The sequence below is a fragment of the Myotis davidii genome, unplaced genomic scaffold (genome assembly GCF_000327345.1).
Source record: "Myotis davidii unplaced genomic scaffold, ASM32734v1 scaffold38, whole genome shotgun sequence".
Lineage (NCBI taxonomy): Eukaryota > Metazoa > Chordata > Mammalia > Chiroptera > Vespertilionidae > Myotis > Myotis davidii.
The window spans coordinates 6,200,222-6,225,207 of NW_006291383.1; the positions used below are offsets into that span (position 1 = coordinate 6,200,222).

At 38.9% G+C, this 24,986-nt stretch overlaps 1 protein-coding gene across 3 annotated transcripts in view; it reads left to right on the forward strand.

Annotated features, from left to right (window-relative positions):
- Nucleotides 1–24,986, forward strand: part of LOC102761403 (ubiquinol-cytochrome-c reductase complex assembly factor 1) — a 113,942-nt gene that overhangs the window by 48,326 nt on the left and 40,630 nt on the right. For all 3 annotated transcript variants that reach the window (XM_006764563.2, XM_015564478.1, XM_015564479.1), the window contains 2 exons: nt 4,198–4,255; nt 21,589–21,697. In XM_006764563.2, coding sequence (XP_006764626.1) covers nt 4,198–4,255; nt 21,589–21,697 — 167 coding nt within the window. The remainder of the gene's footprint in view (nt 1–4,197; nt 4,256–21,588; nt 21,698–24,986) is intronic.

Below are 24,986 nucleotides of genomic sequence, written 5' to 3' on the forward strand. Positions count from 1 at the left end.
ACTGAGGGTGGCATCGCAACCTCCTGATCCGCCCTGCTCTGTGCATGAAAGGGGGCGGCACCCCAACTCCCCAATTGGCCCTGCTCTGAGCCTGACCATGGGCTGTACCTAGGGATTGGGCCTGCCCTCTGCCACCCGGGAGCAGGCCTAAGCCAGCAGGTCATTATCTCCCGAGGGGTCCCAGACTGCGAGAGGGCACAGGCCGGGCTGAGGGACTCCCCTCCCCCCCGTCCCCCGAGTGCACAAATTTTTGTGCACTGAGCCTATAGTACTTATATAAGAACTGCTTATGAGATGTTCTGTTAGTATAGTAAATTGTTGTTTATATATATATTAAAGTGTGTATATCTCAATGGGCTTTGTCCTAACTTTGTCCATTGAAGTAGTTAACTAGGAAGGCAGTACATTTTTTAATGACACCACTCTGATTTCAGGTTTTCTAAGACTCAATTTGAAAATTGCTTTGTAGAACCATAGAGTGTTCATTTGTATTATGCTCCATTGTGGTACATCTTTGTCATTTGTGGGTAGTTTAAATTTTAAAATCAAACCAAAGAAATTACAAATTGTGGCTAGTGAATAATAATAATAATAAAGCCAATCTGAAAATACCATTTGTAGGCAGATAATATCTATAAAATAATAAGACTGACTATTTTTGCATGTTAGGTTCTAAAGAGTAGGTCAGACAGGTTTGGGGTAAAAGAAGAGTGTGTATGTATGTCTATGTGTGTGTGTGTATATTACACCTTTCAAGTGGCCATTGGTCCCTTGGGTTTTTGGTATTTTAGGGCTTGACTTTAAAGTTCTGAGAGTTTAGTAATTTTTTTTTTTTTTTTAGAAATAAATATTTATTTATTTATTTTTTAATTTTATTATTTATTACAAAGGATATTACATATGTGTCCATTTTTTTTTAAAAGGATGGAGAGCCTCAGGTAGCTTATCAGTGTCATCCTCACTCCAACAAAAGTGAGGCCAGTGCTATTTCATAAAGATTGTGTAAGAATGAATTATTTACCCGCAGTGTACTTGAGAGTAAACAATATGCATATCAGCTTCTTGGACAGGCCCCCATAAAATGCCAAAGTAGACTGTCATTTCAGAGCCAAAGTGTTCAAAGATCTTGATCCAGAGAGGTGGATATTGGGGATTCTGACTGGTGAGATACCTTAGCAGCCCACAGTTGTGCATAAATGATCACACCTTCTGTGAGCAGGCACTGCTTTGCTAACTGGTCTTTTAGAGATCAGTTCTTTTATGAAAAACACTGTGGATCAGAGGTGGCCAATCAGTAAAGTTTGTGTTTAATTTCATACTGTTGTCTGCAGACTGTTTTGTTGTTAGGCCTTAAGACAGTGGTTCTCAACCTGTGTGTCGCGACCCCTTTGGCGGTCGAACAATCCTTTCACAGGGGTCGCCTAAGACCATCCTGCATATCAGATATTTACATTACGATTCATAACAGTAGCAACATTACAGTTATGAAGTAGCAATGAAAATAATTTTATGGTTGGTTCAAAACATGAGGAACTGTATTTAAAGGGCCAGAAGGTTGAGAACCACTGCCTTAAGAGATAATACTTTCAGAAGAGAATAATGAATGAGTCAGCGATTGAAGTTCATCATTTTATTGACACAGTCTTAAATTAGTGAGTTTTTCCAAAGGTAATTTGACTTCTAATGTTTAAATGACTCACTGAAAACAAAACAATACTGAATATGTATTGATATCTTTTAATATAATCATTCTACTAAACATTTTACAGGCCTTATTTAATCTTCACAGAAATCCTATAAGGTAGGTTCTCTTGTTCTCCCCATTTTTATAGAGAAGAAAACTGAGGCATTGAGAGGTTAAGTAACTTGACTCAGTCACATAGTGACTGAGACGTAGTTAAGGTTTTAAATCAAGCAGTTTGACCCCAGAGCCTGCATTAAAAAAATAACTGTGTTAATCCTGCTACCCTATAACAGTAATTAATTATTTATTTTTTTCCAATTTGGTGTCGAGGAAGAAAGTACTAGTCTCAGAAATAATGCACTGAGTGTTTATTGGAGCAAGTGTGATTATGGCAAAAGACTCTACAGCAGGTTTTATCTTTGAAGTGTTTAAACTCATTTCATTGAGCTAAAGAATCTGCTGTGTTTTTGTGTTATTCACAGTCAGATATTCAGTGGTCTTGTTTTTTAGGGCTTTATACTCTGGGTTTCTGTTTTGACCCCAATGGGTACAGGGAGTCAATCATATACCAGCTCTTTTCCCATCCTCAGCCCTGAGCCGACCCCCAGAAAGGAAAATTGTGAGCCACGTCCAGCTGCTGGCCTGTCTGTCTGTCTGTGCTTTCCAACCCAAGAACTGATTCCCTCTCTGAGAAAATTGGAAAGGCTTCTGGAGGCTGCTGAGAAGCTTTGATCTAGAGGTAGCAATTGAACAGATTGTCCTTTAGAAGCAGCCAAATTTCATTTTCCAGATTGAAAGACAGACTTCCAAGAAAACTTTTCTTTTTAATGTTTTGTTTTAGCATCCAAAAAAGACCCAGCTTCAGATCCGGGCTGAGAGTTTCTCATGGCTATTCTTGTTCTAGGTGGAGGGTGGTTGGCCCACTCTCAGATGGCTTGCGTCTTAATAGCTGCATGGCCAGCCAGGCCAGCCTTCACCTCCCTCCTGCTGAGCTCCAAGAGGAAGTCCACTTGACAGCTGCTGGGCACCTCCCAGTAAGCTCACCAGAATATTTTGGTGTCACTTTGTGACAGACCTGTACTTAAACCCCAACCCAGCCACTAGCTCATTAATATTGTGGCTGCCCGCAAGTTACTTAGCCTTTTTGAGCCCATTTCCTCATCTCTAGAATGAGGATTATAATGCCTCCCTTCAGGGATAAAGTGAGGATTAAGTGAGATAATGTATTGATGTGACCAGAAATGGACCTGGCATGTAGTATGGGCCCTTAGTGAATGTTAGTTTCTGATATTAGTATTAGAGAGACAGTTGGCAATTAAGACCACAGTACCTGGCATCAATCAGATCTGAATTTGATCCCACATGTCTCATTTATTTCATAGTTGTGATGTTGGACAATTGTTCGGATCTCTCTAAGCATCTGTTTTCTGACCTGTCAAATGGGGATAATATCAATATCCACTTCATAGGATTGTTGGGAGGACTCACTGAGCCAATGCATGTAAAACACCTATTATTAATATCTGGCACATAGTAAGCCCACAATGAATTATAGCTTTTTATTATTATTGGTGTGTTAGTATGCCTCACAGAGTTTCTGTTCTGTGTTTTCTCTCCTAATGACCCCTATTGGTTATCTAGTACATTGTGAACTTCATTGTTTCATGAAAGGCAGAAGATTCCACTTATTTCTTGAGTCATTGCTCCATATGACAGACTATCCACTGATCCTTTTTTTTCCTTTATCCTCTTGCTTCAGCTTTTCTCCCCATCATGTAATAAGGAGAGTACATTCAAGGAGGGACCCCCCTCATCCAGTCAGAGGCATTTCTTAGAGATGTGAAAATTGAGAGGCTTGGTTGCTTAAGCACTGACCTGATTTTTGGTATCTTAAACCAAGGAGAAGTCCTGCCAAGTTTTGTCATTCCTGGAAGTGATGAACAGCCTTTTGTTAGAAATGGTCTGCTTTCTTACTCAGCTACAGCTTCCTAGATCCCATTTCTTTCTCCTGATTATTTATTTTAGGTGAATCACACTGGGTCACCCTTAAGGAAAGGAGACTAGAAGAACTTAAGACTTCTCAGTGGGGCTCAAGTGAAAAAGCCTGTGCTTCAGTGGAATAGACAAGGTGTTGTCTGCCTAGTTTCCCAGCAGAATTTGAGACCAGGAAGGGAAAATAGCAGAATTACATGGAAGTTGGAAGGAACCATGAGAATCATTTAGGCCACTTATACAAAGTGAGAAAACTAAGGCTCTGAGAAGAGAATTGATTTGCCCAAGACTAAACTGCAAGGTGATAACAGGGACTAGAAGGCTAGTTGTCTCACTACATTCAATGCTCTTTGAACTTGCGGTCTTGCCCTGTGGTTCCCCTGGACTACTCTGATAGTATAATCAGAAAGTACTATAACTGCCATATATTTTAGTTGAACAAATTCCTACCAGTATTTAAAATATAGTCAATATTTCTCTGTTGGAACCATACATATTTATACTTTATTGTTATTTTCTAGGGTGTCAGATGCCTGATACATTCAATTCGTGGTTTCTTATAACTCTTCTTCATGTCTGGTAAGTGAGCAATTTAAATGAAGTTGCCAAATATATTTTCTTCAGATGCTGCTGATTTGTAACTTATAGCCTCCACCAGGGCTGATTATATGAAATGGCAGTTGTTCAGGCATTAAAAACTGATCTTTCATTTTAATAATTGGTGTCTTGAAGCACATTTTTATTAAAGGTCAAAGCATAGTCCCAGAAAGAAGCTAATATTTGTAGGCTTTTCTCAAAGAACATCTAACCCAGTGAACAATTCTATCAGTATCTCTAAGAGACTCTATGAGCTTAGATGGAAAGTTCTTTCCCTTGGCTGTTTTAGGAAAGTTCACATTTACGTAAAAGTGGTTTAAATTGTGAGAATTCGTGGTCATTTTCATTGCTGGTCATCAGAAACCTATAACAAATTATAGCACTGACATTTACGCCTGTACCTCTAAAATGTGCATACAGGTTAGATTCATGCCAGGTTTGTTGCATGTAAAAATATTTAACACCTTAAACAGTATATTTTTTCTTCAGCTTCAAAATAAGTAGCCAAAAAAAATTAATTTTTCATCTAATGTTACACAGTATTAAAGGTCAGAAGGATATAGGAGAGACATTGAAGTGGGGGCTGGGGAATGTATTTATTGAACTGCCAGGTCTTGGGAAAGTAAATTCCGGAGAACTAAGTTTACTACTTTGACCATAGTGAGTATCGGAGGAACGTAGGGAATCGTTGCCCTGTCAAAAGGACCCTTGTTTGAGACTCCCTTCAGCTGAGCTTTGCATCACAGAACTGACTACTATATAAAGACTTTTTGGTTTTGATCACCTCTGAAATATTTCTTCTTCTGAACTCAGTCACCAGAGATTGGCTAAGGGACCTTAGGTAGCAGTGCATTTTATGTTATTTTTTTTAAGCTGGTAGTTTATTGCATGCACACTGTCCTGGGAAGTTTGCTGGAAACTAGCAATAGTTCTTAGAAGCTCACAGTCTATTGAGGGAGATAAGACATGTACAGTGGTCAGTTGTAAATTAATGGCTAAGTTCTATAATAAATCTGAGTATGTAGTGCTTATGGATCACAGAGGAAGTCACAACTATCAAAACCTTTACTAGTTCTACCTGTTTCTTTGAAATATACCATGTCTTTTAAATCAGGCAGCTGAGAAGGCAAATTACCTTCTGTCTGAATGGTGAAGGTTAGGAAAAGCTTCAGGGAGGGAAGCTGGATATAATGAGAGAAAAACTACTTTTTCAAGAGGGTAGGACTGCAGAGGTGGTACTGTGGAATTACTCACTGGAAAAGTGGGAGGATTGAGAGGCTAGGCTGTTCCCAGAGGAGCTCAAAGATAATATTCAGAGGCCGTATGAAAGACTCTTTATTGCCCATATAGCTAGAGGTATCAGAGTGTTAGAGGGAGTGGATGGCAAAATAAAATATATAATCCCTGTGACCACATCCCAAGGTCAATACCTGACTAATAGCAGCTGGGAGAACCTTGAAACTACTTGCAGTTCTTTTAAGTTGACCACCATTTCCAAACATGTCTGCTGAGCCTTCCTTGCGAGGTCGGTTTAATTTCTTAGAGCAGTGAGGAGTACCACCACCAGTTAAGTGGGAGGAGGGAGGCTGTCTGCTTCGAATCTACCTTGATTTCCCCTCTACCCTGCCTCCCTTAGCTCTCATGATCTGCAGGTTTTGGTGGAATGAATCAGTAGCTTTTCAGTTTGAACCAGCAAATTCCGATTGAGGACCTACTGTGTGTTAAGGATTGTGGGGTATTGGAGAGAAGGATATGACATGGTATGCACCTTCAGGAAACTTAGTCTAGTGGAAATCAGATGCAAGTACAATTGCCTATAATGGATGACAGTGAAACAAGTGATGTGCCCAAGGTAACAGCAGGCACTATGCAAGTACAAGGAGGTGAGACTAAATCCAAATTTGGTGGGGGAGGGTTAGAGGGGAGGGCTGTTGGATAAAGAGTGCCTCTGGCATCTAGCTGGTTTGGCTCAGTGGATAGAGCATTTGCCTGCGGACCAAAGGGTGCTGGGTTTGATTCTGGTTAAGGGCGCGTACCTCTCATGCAGGCTCCTCCCTGGCCTGGGCCCTGGTCAGGGCTCATGCAGGAGGCAACCAATCAATGTGTTTCTCTCACATTGATATTTCTCTGTCTTTCCCTCTCTCTTCCACTCTCTCTAAAAATCAATGGAAAAATATCCTTGGGTGAGGATTAAAAAAAGAAAAAAAAAAGAAGAGTGGCTCTGTGGTAGAAGTGACATTTGAGATGCACCATGAAGGGTGAGGAAAATTTCTGTCAGAGAAGAGGGGGCATTTTAGGTTGAGGGGATCTCAAAAGCAAAACACAGATCATAGTTAAGAACATGGAAAGTAAAATAAGCCAGATACAGAAAGACAAATATTGTATCATTCCACTTCTGTGAAATACCTAGAATAAACTAATTCATAAGGACAGAAAGTAGATGAGAGGTACTCAGGGGCTGAGAGGAGAAAGGAATTGGGAGTCCCTGTTTAATGGTAAGGAATTGTTTGGTTTGATGATAAGTTTTAAAAACAGTGGTGATAGTTACGTAACATTGTTGATGTAATTAATACCACTAAATTGTACACTTCAAATGGCTAAAATGGCAAAATTTATTAGGAGGATTAATGGATTCACCCCAAGTCTGTGGAGAAGCTGTGTTCTTCTATCCCTTTTCTGTTAGCCTGAAGCTCCAAGGAGGATAACCAAGGGATAGCCAAATCCAATATTATAAGCTCAGTGGACTTGTTAGAGATATATAGGGATTGAAATGCCTCCTGTAGGTGGTAGTGTGTATGAGAGCTGGTGAAGCTTAGAAAGCAGTCATTAAAGTAGCAAGAATCCCTCCCCCCAAACAAAACAAAACAAACAAAAAACACCAAAAAACCCAAATCACCTAATAAACAGAATACCCTGGCAGTGGACTCTCCAGAAAGCTTGCTTGGGTTCCCAAGGGTGGTGGCTCCCTGCTGGCTCTTAGAACAGGGGCAAGATTTCTCACATCCTGTTAGTTCCCTGGAGAAGGTGTTGATCTTTCCCTTATCCTGTCTGCTTTCTCTGGTTCCCAAGTTTTTCTGTGTATTGGGATTTAGAATTGGGACTCTTCCAGAGGGCCCTTATCAGTTGTGTATTTATGTGAGCTTGTAACTGCAATGATCGATGTGTCCTTTGTCTTTGCTGAACAGGATTAGTATTGACTATAGCTGCTGAAACAGTGCTGAGAGAGGTTGCTGTCTAGGCTATCCAGTATCCCCACAAGGACTTGATAAAAACAGGTCTCTTCCTCTGTTCCCTGTCTTGGTCAGTGGCATTATGATCCATTCAGGTGCCCACACCAGAAACCTGGGAGTCCTCCTTGACTTTTCCCTCATTCCCTTCATCTGGTTAGTCACCAGTCACCAATTCAAACTTTTAAAAAATCTATCTATATAAGAGGCGGTGTCGCGCGGAAGTAACAATGGTGATTAAATATGATCGTAACAGTGATCCGGGTAGATATAATTATCACCATGTAACCGAAGTTGCCATCATATTCAGAAACGAAGATGGAGGACCTCCTTTTGAAAGGGACTTGCTCATTCATTGTAAACCAGATCCCAATAATCCGAATGCCACTAAAATGAAACAGATCAATATCCTGTTTCCTACATTAGATGCAATGACCTATCTTACTCGTTTCCCACATGGTGAAAAAGGCTGGGGAACAGATATTGCATTAAGACTCAGAGACAACAGTGTAATCGACAGTAATACTAGATTCAACAGATGATGCTGAAAAGGAAAATTTTCCCATCCAATTTCTTAAAAGTATTACTCCTTCAGGGATGCCATGTCATAAATTAGAATTGAAAGTAGGTGCAATCATCATGCTACTGAGAAATCTTAATAGTAAATGGGGTCTTTGTAATGGTACTAGATTTATTATCAAAAGATTGCGACCTAACATAATCAAAGCTGAAGTATTAACAGGATCTGCGGAGGAGAGGTTGTTCTGATTCCAAAAATTGATTTGTCTCTGTCTGACACTGGCCTCAGTGTTAGATTAAGTTTAATCAATTTATCGGTCATTGTTCTTATCAATGTTGTTTTTATATTATGTTTTTGTTCTTTTTATATCATGTCCTTGTTGTTATATCATGTTGTTATTGTTTATTAATCAATTTATAATTTTTATATACATTTTACTAATTTTCTTTCATCTCTGACACTTCTATTATAGAAAAAGGGTGAATAGCGATATTAAAATATTTCTTCTAATTAATTTCCTTTCATTGTGCACAAATTCGTGCACTGGGCCACTAGTATATATATGTTTTTATTGATTTCAGAGAGGAAGGGAGAGTGAGAGTGAGATAGAAACATCAGTGATGAGAGAGAATCACTGACTAGCTGCCTCCTGCATGTCCCCCACTGAGGATCAAACCCACAACAACCCGAACAATGTACCCTGACCAGAAATCGAACCATGAGCTCCTGGTTCATAGGTGAGAGAATCATTGATTGGCTGCCTCCTGCATGCTCCACACTGGGGACTGAGGCCGCTCTGGCCAGGCCAACTCAAACTTTTTTTAACCAAAAACTTAGTAACAAATGCATCATTTTACTTTGTGACTCAGAACACACATATGTATCTGATACAATAGTTTTGTAAAACTTATCTTTAGAAAAGATAATCTCTGATATTTTCTATTTCATTTGAATTCATTTTAAACAAAAATTCAAGATGCCACACATTCAGTTGATTTATTGGGTTATAAGCAGTAGTACCTGAAAACTGGTCTTTGGCCTACAACCTTCCCTCTCCCTGTGTCAGTAAATACTAATGATATTTAGTATTAATCAATGCTTCTCAATACACATTGGATCAGTACACACACACACACACACACACACACACACACAAATCCTTTATATTCTCCATTGTTCTCAGGATAATGTATGTTTTTTAGCATGACATTTCTATCCCACCAAATATGCCACTCCTTTACTAGTCTCATTTGTTGCCATTCTAGGTAGCACCACCACCACCACAACTCTTTCCTCTGCAAAAAAAGCAAAACTATATAATAGAAATATCAAGTCTTCTGTACAAAGGTTTCTTCAGCCTACTAGTAAAAGGCCTTTTTCCTCTCCACCTGACAAACTCCTCTATTTTTCATTCATTATGCAACTCAGATATCATCTCTTCTTTGAAGCCTTTCATGCCCTCTGAAAGCAGTTAGTCCTTTTTTGTATTTCTTTAGTATTTTGGTTATTTCTATTACAGCACTCATCACATTACATTTATATATATTTTACCATTTATGTATCAATCTTCTTTGTGGATGATGAAATTATTACCTTTTAAGAAAGATATGCAAAAAGGCTATTCTCCTCAGTCCCATTTCTTAACTCTTTGTTTTCATCAATAAATGTTTATAAAATAATTGATGGCCTCAGATCTGACGTGGCTCCTGTGGCAATTGGAAGAATCCTGGCCATGCCTGTTTTGCTTTTTTAAATATATTTTTATCGATTTCAGAGAGGAAGAAAGAGGGAGAAAGAGTTAGAAACATCAGTGATGAGAGAGAATCATTGATCGGCTAACTCCTGCACGCCCCCTACTGGGGATGGAGCCTGCAACCCGGGCATGTGCCCTTGATCGGAATTGAACCTGAGACTCTTCTGTCCGCAGCAGCTAACCCGGCTAGGGCAGTGGCCATACCTGTTGATTAGGCGAGAGTGGCAAACCTCTGCTCCTACTTGAGTTTCTTTGGGTGGTGGAGCGTGTCTATAGTTGGAATTTATGTTGGTGTTAAAAATGTTAACATAAATATTTGTAAGGACTCCCTATTAAAGTTTGTTATGAAACACTGGTACCTTATAAATGCACAAATTAATTTTAGAAAAATTAAATTTAGAAAATGCAATGGGACAAATAAAATTAGAATATGCCTATAATGGAGATGGAATGGAGAGGGAGTAAAATGCATTTTGTATTTTAAAAAATTATTTTAAAGTTGTGTATCAAATATAATAAGTACTGGGTCCTTTATATATATTACCTTTTATTTATTTACATATCTCACACATTCTTACAACTACTATATTTCTGTTTTACATATGAGGGATCAGAAACTTAGAGAAGTCAGAAAACTTGGCCAAAGAACTAATTAGTACATAGTGGAGAGGAAATTTAAGTGTGGCTAGCTCAAAGTATTAAGTTGTTTTCCTCATTGGTAATTGACCAAAACGACCAAAGTAACTAATTAAATAATTATTTATTAATTTAATAATACTTAATATTAATTAATATTACTGAGTTAAGTAATTCTTTAACATAAATTCTTGCTTATTCTTTAACATAAATTCATAAAATTATAGCAATTATCCTGTAACTACTGTATGCAGCAGATTTGTTCCTTGCCCTCACAGGTAGTTTAGAAGAGAGACAATAAACAAATCATTAATAAAATACAACTGGGATAGGTGCTCTGAGAGGAAATGATAGGGCTCTGTGGGAGTAGAGGGGTACATAATTTAGTTGGGGGTGTGGGTCAGTCAGGGAAGTCATCACTGATAGATGACTAGAAGTTAGCAAGTCAAAGAGTAGATGACAAAGCATTCCAGGCAGAGAGACCTAGTGGTTTTCGATCTTTTTACCAGCAGAGTTGTGTGTGTTTTTTTAGTGAAGTTTTATGCTCAGCCACAATGTTTGAATAGATCAAAGAATTGCTACTTGGGCTAAAGAAGGGGGAATGATCTGCTCACTTCAGGTCTTTACAACATGCCCTTACATACCTCCATGGAAACTCAGAACACAGTTTAAAACCAGAAATCTAGCCCTGGCCAGTGTTCCTCAGGGGTTTGAACGTTGTCCCGCTCACCCTAGTGTTGCAGGTTCAATTCTTGGTCAAGAGCATCTACCTGGGTTGCAGGTTCAATCTGGCCTCCATTGGGTACATAGGGGAGGCAACCGATCTATGTGTCTCTCTCACATCGATGTTTCTCTCTCTTTTTCCCTCCCTCCCACTCTCTCTAAAAATCAATGGAAAAAATATCCTTGGATGAGGTTTAGCAAAAATACAACTCCAAAACAAAACAAAAACACACACACCATAGATCTAGTCCAAATACCCCATTTTACAAATGAGAAGACAATTTGGGAAATTTTAAGGGATTTGTCTCAGTCCTCATTACCAGTAATGAAGGATCCAAACTCAATTCCAAAGCTATGTGAACGGCTTCTTCTGCAACACTGCTTCCTGCTGGAGTTTCCCTTTTAGTGGTCATGGGGATGATGAGGGGTTCTTCCTCTGAATAAGAACAGCATAGCACCGACCATCAACTATATAAAAGTGTGTTTCTTGGCACTTACTGTCTGTGTCCTGGGCGAGGCAACAAGTAAACCTGAAAATAGTACAGGGTGATAAGTGCATTCAGCAGACATACAGATCTTATGGGAGCACAGGGGGAAGGGGGCTTCCTGGGGATGGTCAGGGAAAGCAGTTACATTGGCCTCTGGGGGCTGTAACCAGAGAATATGTGTCTTAAGGAGTTATTATTAAGAGGAGGAGAAGTAATTTTAAACTATTTTTTAAGATGTTTCAATTGAAAAAAAATGGATGAAAGGATGATCACTGCAGAATGGGGGGCATTTTGTTATTTTTTTATTTTAAGATGGGGAAACACTGAAATGTTTTTATAAGCCTGGAGGAAGAAACCTTTGGGAAGGAAGAGAAGTAAAGTGTGGGGGTTGGAAGGGGTTGGAAAACAGTCTCAGTCCAGCCAGAGAACTGCCCTGGCAGACACTCCTGGCCTTTGCAAGAGGGCTCTTTAAAACCATCACTGCAGTTTTGATGTAGCTGTAGGGCTTTCAAGCTCATGCTGGATTCCAGCAGCTCCAGACCTGCTATATATGGTGAGCCCTGGCCATGTGCACACCTTTTTCTCCCTCCTGCCTGCAGCCAGAGTCACTCTGTTCAAACACTCACACATGTAGCTTTTAGCACAAACCAAAGACCTATGCAGCATCATTTTACTAACATTGCATAACCTGTGAACACTGGTACCTGCTACCCATAAGCTTGTTCTTTATAGTGGATTTGACAGGCAGGCCTTAGGCCAGGTGTAGCTCTTGGAGGAGGCTCACTGTCAGGTGAGATGACTTCAGGAAGTGCCTCACCCCACTTGTCTGTTTGCCCACAGACTGTCCCTTTGGCCCCTATGCTCCCCACATAAAGGTTAGGCTTCGGGGAGAGGGAGTTTAGGAAACCAGGTGGAGATAGCCATGTACACAGCCCTGGGACAGAGTCAGTGTGCCAGTTCACAAATAAATAAACTCATTCATTAGCACATTGCTGAGACTTGAGTGTGGCCATGTAGGCTCTGCTTTCTTGGCCTTAGGTGGTGGCAGAGTACAGAAAACAAACTACACGAAAGTCCCCTTTGGGATTCCTTCCTAACAGCCAGAGTGACAAACCTGCCTGAGTGCCCTCTAGTCTTTATTTAATTCAAATCAAATCTGCTCTGAGCAGTGTATAAACTACCATGAGGGAGAAACAAGGCCAAAACACAACTGGCATTGTCAGAGGCCCAAACAGAGCAAGCGAGACAGGATGCTCTGAGCTGCCAGTACATGGCAGGAGGTCAGCCTCAGGAATAACAAGAATTCTTTTCTCCCAGATTTAGGCAGAGAGGAGGAAAGCATGGCTAGGAAAGTCTCGTTTCTTTGAACTCTGCAGGCAGTGTTGTCTTCCTCCTTGTTTGATCCAGCAGGAAGGGGCTCTTGGACCTGTGCTGTCACAGAATGGGGGAAACAGCCAATGCTGACACTGCTGGGAGATACTGTGGTTTTGGGGGAGTGAAGGGGCAGGGAACCTAAGACTTCATTCCAACTGCTCTCTTCACCACTGTGTAACCTTGTTACTTAACCTCCTCAGAGCATCAGTTTTGTCTAGACAGGTGGTTAGGTAGATTGAAAGACATAAAGAATGCAAAAGCATCTTGCAGTGACAAATCTCATCTTAGAGGACTTAATAAGTTATTTGCCACAAGACAGAATTTATATCTTAGCCCTTTATATTTTGATTTTCCTGGTCAGTTAGTCTTTTCTTCCCTTTTCTCATCTCTTTGCTTGCCTTTTAGAGATATTAGGGAGAGATTAGATTAGGGCTTGAACACTCCTTTTTTTCTTTACTTTGCTAGCTGGATTATTTGCTTTCCTTATATGTAAAACAGATCAGTATTTTTGAGCCACTGGAATCACTGAGAGATAGGGATAATACTGTGAAGCTTAAAACCTCAATAATAAATTTTAGGTTTGAGAACATTATCAAACTTGGATGGGCAACTGGAATTGTTCCTAGATAGAGAATAATAGTTCATGCACAGATTAAATCTATACTCAGGTGCTTAGTAAATACTTGATAAGTGAATGACTAAGTTAATTAATGCAAGAATTTTTTTAAATTATCAGGTTGTCTTTCTATTTTGTTTTGTTTTTTAAATATGTTTTTGTTTATTTCAGAGGGAGGGAGGGAGGGATAGAAACATCCATCATGAGAGAAAATCATTGATCAGCTGCCTCCTGCATGCCCTATACTGGGGATCAAGCCCACAACCCAGGCATGTGCCCTAACTGGGAATTGAATGCTGACCTCCTGGTTCATAGGTCAATACTCAGCCACCACACCACACCAGCCGGGCTCTTTCTGTTTTTTAAACATTCAGTCTTTTATTATTTTAATATACTTCTTCTAGGTAATCAGTTTTCATTTTAAAATATTTTTGTTGTCCTGCCCAGCCGGCATGACTCAGTGGTTGAGCATCAACCTATGAACTAGGAGGTCATGGTTCGATTCTTGGTCAGGGCACATGCCCGGGTTGTAGGCTCAATCCCCAGTGTGGGGCATGCAGGAAGCAGCCAATCAATGATTCTCTCTCTCATCATTGATGTTTCTATCTGTCTCTCCCTCTCTCTTTCTCTCTGATATCAATCAAGTATATTTAAAAAAATATTGTTGTTGTCCTAATCTAGATTGTCTCTTTTTAAAAATATTTTTATAAATAGACTATATGTTTAGAGCAGTTTTAGGTTCACAGCAAAACTGAGCAGACGATTGTCTCTTTTTAAAGTTTATTTAGAATTCTTAAGGGCAATTTTTATTATATTTTAACATGAAAGTTTTCCCTCCCACCTTCCTCTTCCTCCCAGAACAGCTCTGAAATTATGAAATTGAATCAGGAGCAAAATGTAATTTGATGTGTCAACATTTAATTAAGCATTTATTATGAGAAATGTATCCATGATGTGAATTGGAGTAGAGCTTTTCTATTCTTTTCTTTAAACCTAGTATTCTCACTTGTTGTAGAGTAGTTTACTTAATGACTCAAACATTATTGTTGTTTAGTTAGAGCCTGTGACAAGTTTTGTTTTGCAGTGGATACCAGGAGTGACCATCACATCCTTTTTTGTTTTTGTTTACCATTTTGAATTTGTTTCACTCATTTTCTTTTCACTTTCTAACATACTTTAACATCTTCTGGATGATCCAGGAGGTCCTGGTACTTTTACTGATTTTTGGCAGGCTGTCTTCTTTGAATTGCACTGGGTAGGTTTACCTTCCCTGTATTAATAGTACAACCTGAGTTGTACTATTTTTTGAGTCTGTTTTAAATAAATTTCTAGTTTCTTTTTTCCTGTTAGGCTGCCAGGAGTTACTTTTTGTTGTTGTAATTATGCTTGTCTCAAGTTAGCCAGTCTTTTTTCCCCTTCCGATATGCTATTTCTAATGTGATGCTAGTTTTAAAACTTAAATCACTGCCCTTGTGAGGATTAAATGAAAAAAATAGAGGAAATGGAACCTGGAGGGTTTCTTCTAGTTATTAAAGAAGGCAGAAAAACAATAAGACTCTGGGACCAGATGACCAGGATTTAGATCTCCTTTGATACTTACGAGGCTTATAACTCTGGGCAAGTTACTTCTCTAAGACTCAGTTTCCTCATCTGTAAGATGGAGACAAGAAGAATACCAGTCTAGTAGAGTTGTTATAAGGATTCAATGAAATAATGCTTCTCTATCACAGCACAGTGCCTGGTGCATAGTTGTGTTAGCTGTTAATTATATTTATTTTTGCTATTAAGGATTTTTTTCTTCCTATTTCTTAGTCATTTTTAGAATAGGAAAAATTGCCAGATAAGTTGGATTCAGCCTAGATCAGATGTTACCCTAACAATTGCTATGTCAGTTAGTGGAAATCTATTATCTCTGGGATCTAAAAAATAGTTTCACTGGGGTGACTGTGGTATTTGTGGTTGAAACAGAGTTAGAGTTGAGATTTCTTCACCTTCATCTTTTTGTAGCAGATTAAGTATTTTCTCAACGTAAGAACAGTGTGTGTAGAATGGCTATCACTATGAGAAATGGGGAAAAAAGAGACTACCATTTATATAAAAAGAATACATGTTCATGTACGTTGGTGGGTTATATGTGGAAGGACTCCTAAGAAACTACTTACTATGGTTGCCTTAGGGCAGCAATGGCGAACCTTTTGAGCTCGGCATGTCAGCATTTTGAAAAACCCTAACTTAATTCTGGTGCCGTGTCACATACAGAAATTTTTTGATATTTGCAACCATATTAAAACAAAGATTTATATTTTTGATACTTATTTTATATATTTAAATGCCATTTAACAAAGAAAAATCAACCAAAAAAATGAGTTCACGTGTCACCTCTGACACGGGTGTCATAGGTTCGCCATCACTGGTTTAGGGAGAGGAACAGGGAGGGTGGCTGCGGGATGTGGGCAGGAAGGAGACTTAGTTTCTGTTACCATGTGCAAGTATTACTTATTCAAAGCAGTTAGTAAAGAAAGAAAGGAATAGACTGAATGTGTAGCTATAAGGTCAGGTGACCTAAGAATTGGCCTTTGGCTGCTTGGTCTGGACATTCCAGGCATCTGACTGTCTAACTTGTGGGCCCTGCCTTGTGCTGTGCTTTTTCCTTGGAGAGGAAAACACAGTTGTTCTTCACAACAGGACTACATTCTGTCCTTAACTACCTAGAGAATTTGATTCACAAACTCAGGGGGGAAATTAGTTTAGCTTTTAATTAGCTGAATATGGTGCTGGTGAATGGACAGCCCTGTGGATTATTAGTATCTTATTTTCCCCGTTTGAACTGATGGGAATCTTCATTAGACTTCCTGTTGATGAGAAGACTGATTCTTTGTTTTGATTTTATAACTTTAGTTACATGTGATGAAATTTGCCATAGAGCTTTATATTTGAAAGTGTTTTACATCAATTAAGTGTCTATTGAACTAATCAGGTGCAGTGTTTACAGAATAATTTGAATTTGCCCTCTTTTTATTTAGCAGGCTTGAATCCATACTGTTTTCTCTAAACTGTTAGTATCAGCAAAAATAGATACAGGTTATAACAAATTTTGCTGGTTGTGTAGCTCTTACATTTCTGGATCAGACTATTCTGAATACCATAGTTCTGTTCAAGTAAGCATAAATTAGTCATTTTTCCAGCCCTGGTGATATTAATGTTTGATTACAGGGTTGAGGCTGGGAAGAAAGGGTTAACTTCTCAGAGACTCATCTGCTATCAGTGCCAAGGTGCTAATGTTGTTATACTCCTTCCTGGCTCTCCATTGTCTACTGAGTAAAGTCCAGACTTTTTTAGCATGGCATTTCAAAGCCTTTTATGACCTCGCTGGCACATTTTTCTGTTTCCTATACCTGCCCTACCACAAAAGCATTGTTTCTTTACATGTGTTGAGCTCTTCCATTGCTCTGCTCATAATGTTCCATCTGCTGGAAATTCTCTTTATTTATTTTTTGTCTCTATCTATCCAACTTCAGCTCATCTTTCCAAGTCCCATGAAGCTTTCTCTGATCCTACTCAGCGAAAAGTAATCCTCTCAAACTCAATTGCGCTTTGTACTTTTTTGGGGATACTTACAACATTCTCTTTTAGGACTCTTTGTATATATGGTGGATTTTGTCTCCCCTGGGAGACTAACTGCTCTCTGGAAGCTGGACTTTTTTTAACCATTATCACTCTGATAATCCCCATATATATTCCCTCACACAGTAGGAACTCAATTTATGTTCATTGAGTGAATTGTCCAAGGGCAATCTTGAAAGTGTCTTCAATTTGCTTGATCTTTCCTACCCAGATGACCATTTGAGCCTACCTGTTATCTGTAATGGCTATAGAACAAACAACTCTGAAACAAAAAAACATTTCACCCCATGTTAATATAGTTAGTAAGTTTAAGGTCTGAGAAAATCCATGCCTTTTAAACCTCAGAGGGCAGGTGTATTAACAAACTACAGAATTTTCAAATAAATGAAGAATTCCATTACCTCACTATTGCTGTTGATGAATTGGCCTCTGACGACACTCAAGCATCAAAACACACAGCTCTTTTCAGGTGAGAGGCTGACATGAGTGATTTGATTAGCTTTAAGAAAAAATCTTATGAAAAGGACTGAATTTTCCCCAGTTTATTTCTGCCTTGGAATATGCCCTATATCATATAAAGTGGCCAAATCTTTTTCCATGACCTGTTTTTATTGTCAGAAAGTGTTATTTCTTAGTCACAAATTGGGTTCAGAGGTGCAACTTTAGAATCATAGCATCAGCAGTTCCCAAGGTTGGAAGAGACATTAAAGACCAGGTAGTCACATGGCTGAGTTCCCACAAAATATGTATTCACCCTTCAAAAATCAGCAGTTCTCTATTTTTTGAGGTTATTCATTCCATTATTTGAATTTTCAGAAACTCCCCTGTTAGAAAGTTCTACTTTCAATATTCAGTGCTGAGTAATTCTCTTTCTGTGGCCCTCCCATTGGTTCTGATTCTAACTCTTGGCAGTCTAATTACTGTTCTACAATATTAAGGCAACTCTCCTGGTTTTTTTTTCCAGGTTAAATATCTTCTGATCTTTCATCTCTTCCTTTTGTCTCTTAAAAATATAATGTTCAGCTCTAGCTGGTTTGGCTCAGTGGATAGAGTGTCGGCCTGTAGACTGAAGGGTCCCAGGTTTGATTCCGGTCAGGGGCACATGCCTGGGTTGCAGGCTTGACCCCCAGTAGGGGGCATGCAGGAGGCAGCCGATCAATGATTCTCTCTCATCATTGATGTTTCTATCTCTCTCTCCCTCTCCCTTCCTCTCTGAACAATATATAATGTTCAAACTATTGACAGTATTCCTATTAGAATCTGATCTGTGCTGAATAGGAAATCTTACTTTACACATTGAAGATACTGTATTTCCATTACTGTATCTAAAATCACAATAATTTGGGGAGCAACTTCCTCTTCCTCTTGATTCCTTAAAACATATACTATTACTTAAGCATATAAGACTTTTGTTTTTGTTAATCCTCACCTGAGGATATTTTTTCCATTGATTTTTAGAGAGAGTGGGAAAGGAGTGGGGGGAGAGAGAGAGAGAGAAAGAAAAAGAGAAACATCGATGTGAGAGAGACACTGATTAATAGCCTCCCGCAGGCGCCCCCACTGGGGCCTGGGATTGAACCTGCAGTCCAGACATGTGCCCTTGACCAGGAATCATATCTGCAACCCTTTGGTGTGTGGGCCAGTGCTCTCACCACTGAGAAACACTGGCCAGGGCTACAGTTGTTCTTTTAGGCCGAGTTATAGAACCTTAGATTTATTCTTGTTCAAATTCATTCTGTTAGGTTCAGCTCCTTGAAACAGCTTGTTGAAGTATTTTTGGTTTATGGTTGGGTCATCAAGCATATTTGTCTTCCTACCCAGCTTCTTGTCCTTTGCAAATTGATAAGTATGTTTGCTTTTCTCCATCTTAGTTACTAAAGGAAATGTTGAGGCAGGCAAGATGGGATCATTCCATTGTGCCATGCTATTGCTAGTAGATTTTTTCGGGCAGGACTAATTCTTTATGGAGGTAGATTTGTCAATTTAAACTGAATATTCCATATTTATAGCAGGAATTATCTTTTAGGGAAGTTGTCCTGTTGTAACTGCTTAGTAACTAATGGGAGATTATAGAAATAAGTATAAGTATGGTCATGAGAATGAGATGAGGAACTAGCTTGGAAAGTTGATAACCCTGTTTATATTTTTTGTTTGTTTGTTTTGTTAATCCTCACCTGAGGATATTTTTCCATTGATTTTTTTAAACATATTTTATTGATTTTTTACAGAGAGGAAGGGAGAGGAATAGAGAGTTAGAAACATCGATGAGAGAGAAACATCGATCAGCTGCCTCCTGCAAACCCACCACTGGGGATGTGCCCGCAAACAAGGTACATGCCCCTGACCGGAATTGAACCCGGGACCCTTCAGTCCGCAGGCCGACGCTCTATCCACTGAGCCAAACCGGTGCTGGCAACCATTGATTTTTAAAAATATATATTTTATTGCTATTTTACAGAGAGGAAGGGAGAGGGATAGAGAGTTAGAAACATCAATGAGAGAGAAACATCGATCAGCTGCCTCCTGCATATTCCCTACTGGGAATGTGTCTGTAACCAAGGTACTTGCCCTTGACCAGAATCAAACCTGGGACCCTTGAGTCCACAGGCTGACGCTCTATCCACTGAGCCAAACCAGTTAGGGCTCCATTGATTTTTTTAAAGAGAGTGGAAGGGAGAAGGAGGAGGAGTGGGAGGAGGAGAGAAAAAGAGAGTGGGGAGGGGGGCAGAGAGAGAGACACATCAATGTGGGAGAGACACATTGATTGGTTGCCTCCTGTACAGAAGAATCAAGCCTGCAACCGAGGTGTGTGCCCTTCAGTCTGCAAGCCAACTCAGTATCCACTGAGCCAAACTGGCTAGGTCCTGTTTATATTCTTATATATCATGAAATATAATGTTGTATTTATTAATTAAAAAATATAATTCTTACATTCTTATGTAAGTTCTTAAGCAGCGAGAGCCCTCTTGGTTGATGAAAGGCAATGTTGTATAGGGGAAAGAGCCCTAAACTTGGCCCTGAATTTATCTATTTATTTATTCAGCAAACATATATCGAATGCCTACTAAAGCCCTGGCAATACAATGATTAAAAAGAAACACACCAGACTTGATCTTTGCTTTCAATGGAGTTTACATTCTAATGGGGCAAACAATTTTAAAATTAGATGAAATAATAATATTTTCTGTGACTTATATTCTGTACAAATGCTGTTCAACAGAAATAAAATGCAAGCCACATGTTTAATTTAAAAGTAGCTCCATTTAAAAAAGTAAAAAAATGAACTTAATTTTAATAGTAGGTTTTATTGAACTGAATATATCTGAAATAACATTTCAACATGTAGGCAATGTAAAAGTTTTAAGATATTTATATTCTTTTTCTTGAATTAAATCTTTGAAATCTTAAACTTATACCACATCTCAATTTGCATTAGCCACATTTAAAGTGTTTAAATAGCCACATGTAGCTATTGGCTTCCATATTGGACAGCACAGTACTTTACCCACCTTTACAGACTACTCTGTGGCTGGGCAAATTACTTGCCTTCTGTAGGACTCCAGTTTTCATCAGTAATGAAGGATTCAGCCTTATCTTCTACAATTAAGAAAGGTTCCTTCCATTTGTGGGGGGGTCTTCTGAGTTGCTCTCAATAATCTATATCTTTTTTTAAATATGTATTTTTATTTATTTCAGAGAGAAAGGGAGAGGAAGAGAGGAACATCAATGATGAGAGAGAATTATTGATCGGCTGCCTCCTGCATGCCCCATACTGGGGATCAATCCCACAACCTGGGCATGTGCCCTGATGGGGAATCGAACCGTGATCTGGTTCATACGTCAACGCTCAACCACTGAGCCATGTCTATCGGGCAATAATCTATATCTTGATCTGGATGGTGCTTATGTAGGTGTATATAACATGTAAAAATTCATTAAGTTGTACACTTAAGATTTTGTACTTTATGGTATATATATTATATCTCAGTAAAAGTTTTTTTAAAATCACTTCCAGTTTTTAAAAAAATATATTTTATTGATTTTTTACAGAGAGGAAGGGAGAGGGATAGAGAGTTAGAAACATCAATGAAAGAGAAACATTGATCAGCTGCCTCCTGCACACTCCCCACCAGGGATGTGCCCATAACCAAGGTACATGCCCTTGACCAGAATCGAACCTGGGACCCTTGAGTCCGCAGGCTGACGCTCTATCCACTGAGCCAAACTGGTTAGGGCCCAGTTTTTTTTATTCTGTGCTCTGCTAAAATCACTCAGATGAACTGACCTTCAAGGGAAATGTGTGATGTGAAAAATGGAAACAGCCAGTGACTCTTTATCTCTTCTTCCCACTCAGGATGTGTCTAGTCCGAATGAAGCAGGAAGGCCGGACTGGGAAATACATGTGTCGTATCATAGTTCATTTTATGTGGGAGGATGTTGAGCAGCGTGGCAGAGTCATGGGGGTAAGTGAGTGCTGTTAGATGCTGGTTCTGAAAAACTCCAATGAGGGATTGAGTTGAAGTTTTATCTATTTTATTTTTCATTACAGGTTTACATTCAATATTATTTTGTATTAGTTTCCAGTGTACAATATAGTGGTAGACGATCATACACTTTACAAAGTGGTCTTCCCGATATTTCAAGTACCCACCTGGCACCATACATAGTTATTACAATATTACTGACTGTATTTCCTATACTGTACTTTACATCCCCATGATTATTTTGTAACTTCCAATTTGTACTTCTTAATTCCATCACCATTTTCATCCATTCCCTCAACCTCCTTCCCCTCTGGCAACCATCAGTCTGTTCTCTGTATCTATAAGTCTGTTTCTATTTTGTTTATTTTATTATTTAGATTCCACACATAAATGGAATCCTATGCTATTTGCCTTTCTCTGTCTGACTTATTTCACTTAGCATAATACCCTCTAGGTCTAGCCATCTCATCACAAATGGTAAAATTTTATTCTTTCTTTATATCTCTGCCTAATACCCCTTTGCATATGTTTACCACACCTTTTCTATCCATTTGTCTATTTTGGGGCACTTTGTTGCTTCCATATCTTGGCTATTGTAAATAACGCTGTAATGAACATAGGGATGCATATATTCTTCTGAATTAGTGTTTTGGGTTTCCTCAGATATATACCCAGAAGTGGAATCGCTGGGTCATAAATCAGTTCCATTTTTAATTTTTTGAGGAACCTCCATACTGTTTTCCACAGTGGTTGCACCAGTCTGCATTCCCACCAACAGCGCATGAGGTTTCACTTTTCTCCATATCCTCACCAACAGTTGTTGTTTGTTAGTTTATTGATGATAGCCATTCTGACAGATTTGAGGTACTATCTCATTATGGTTTTAATGTGTATGGGTTAATATGGTTTCTTTCATTACAGAGCAGAGCTCTCCCTGTAGATTGAGAAGTTAACTAAGTTTATAGATGTATTATAAAAGTTATACATGTTCATAGAATAACATAATTAGTGACATTGAACATCTTTTCATATATCTATTGGCCATCTGTTATGTCCTCTTTGGAGAAGTATCTATTCTGGTCCTCTGCCTACTTTTAAATTGGATTATTTGGGGGGTTTTTTGGTGTTGAGTTTCTAAATTTGGGAAATTAACCCTTTATTGGATGTATCATTGGTGAATATCTTCTATTAAGTGGATTATCTTTTTGTTTTGTTGATGGTTTCCTTTCCTGTGCAAAAAATTTTTAGTTTGTTGTAATTTCATTTGTTTATGTTTCTTTCGTTTCTCCTGCCCGAGGAGATATGTTTGCAAAAATATTGCTAAGAGAAATGTCAGAGATTTTACTGCCTACGTTTTCTTCTAGGAGTTTTATGGTTTCGAGTCTTACATTTAAGTCTTTAACCCATTTTGTGTTTATAGAATGGCTTTGCTTATAGATTTCTGTGAAATGCTGACTAATGCCAAGTAGTAATTTAGCTAGAGTCACTTTTGCCTCAATGGAGATAGACATGCCTTACATACTTTATATGTTTGCATACATTATCATGTTTTGTCAGTGTGAGGACATCCTCTGTGTGGAATTATTAAACCCAAATCATGGTGATAGGAGAGACGGATTTGGTGAATGGAGGAAATCAAATAATCATCCAGTTTAAGCATGTTATACTTTTGACACTTATTCAGTGTTTGAACCAGTCCTCCTCTAATTTAGTTTGGATGAAAAGACCCTGCAATGGACCTGCACTGTGCTCAGGAACTGAAAAATAAGCAGCTTGATCGCCAACAACCTAGAATACTTTGGCACGGTACTACTGAAAATGTACATTAGTACATTTAATAATTAAGCTGAAAAAGGAGAATATATAACATATATGTATGTATGTATAATAGAATGATGACAACAGAAAAATGAAACAAAAAATTAGAATATAGTTGGTTAAATAAATAATACTCTCTTTGTGTATTTTGTGTATTTTATGTGTCTAGACCAGTGATGGCGAACCTTTTGAGCTTGGCGTGTCAGCATTTTGAAAAACCCTAACTTAACTCTGGTGCCGTGTCACATATAGAAATTTTTTGATATTTGCAACCATAGTAAAACAAAGACTTATATTTTTGATATTTATTTTATATATTTAAATGCCATTTAACAAAGAAAAATCAACCAAAAAAAATGAGTTCGTGTGTCACCTCTGACACAAATCAAACAGTAAAATGTATTTATGTAAAAAACAAGTGTCTTTTCCCCAGTCCAACTTCCCAGAAGTCATCATTGTTAAGAATTGATATGTTGCCCTGGCTGGTATGGCTCTGTTGGTTGGACATTATCCCATGTACCAAGGGGTCGCTGGTTTGATTCCCAGTCAGGGCACATGCCCAGATTGCAGGTTTGGTCCATGGTCAGGGTGCCTATGGGAGGCAACTGATTGATGTTTCTCTCTCACATCAATATTTCTCTCTCTCCCTCCACCCTCTCCCTCTCTGTCTCCCTCTCCCTTTCCCTGTCCTCCTTTCCTCTTTCTCTAAAATCACATATTTAAAAAAAGAATTGATGCGAATCTTTCTAGTTTTCTTTTAGCATAACACAAGTGGGCTTATACTATACACACTATTTTGCATCTTGGCCTTTTTACGTAATATATATTAGATATGTTTTAACTTTACAATTGTTTTCAAAATTCAAAATGTTTTTTTAAAATATATTTTCATTGATTTCAGAGAGGAAGAGAGGGAGAGAGAGAGAGTTAGAAACATCAATGAATGAGAGAGAATCATTGATCAGCTGCCTCCTGCATGCCCCCTACTGGGATCAAGCCTGAAACCCTGGCATGTGCCCTTGACCAGAATCGAACCCAGGACTCTTCAGTCCGCAGGCCGATGCTTTATCCACTAAGCCAAACTGGCCAGGGCCAAAATGTTTTAACTAAGACTAAAATCCCGTTAATCATCAATCTCAATCCTGGTCAGTTATCTCCTTTCAAGAAGTAATCACTGTTTCTACTTTGGTATTTATCTTTTAAGACTTTTTCCTATATTATCTATAGAAAATTCATAGTATTGGTTTTGTGTGTATATATTTTATTATATACTAGAGGCCCGGTGCACAAAAATTTGTGCCCTCGGGGGGGAGGGGGGGGTCCCTCAGCCCAGCCTGTGCCCTCTCGCAGTCTGGGTCCCCTCGGGAGATAATGACCTGCTGGCTTAGGCCTGCTCCCGGGTGGCAGAAGGCAGGCCCAATCCCTAGGTGCAGCCCCTGGTTGGGCTCAG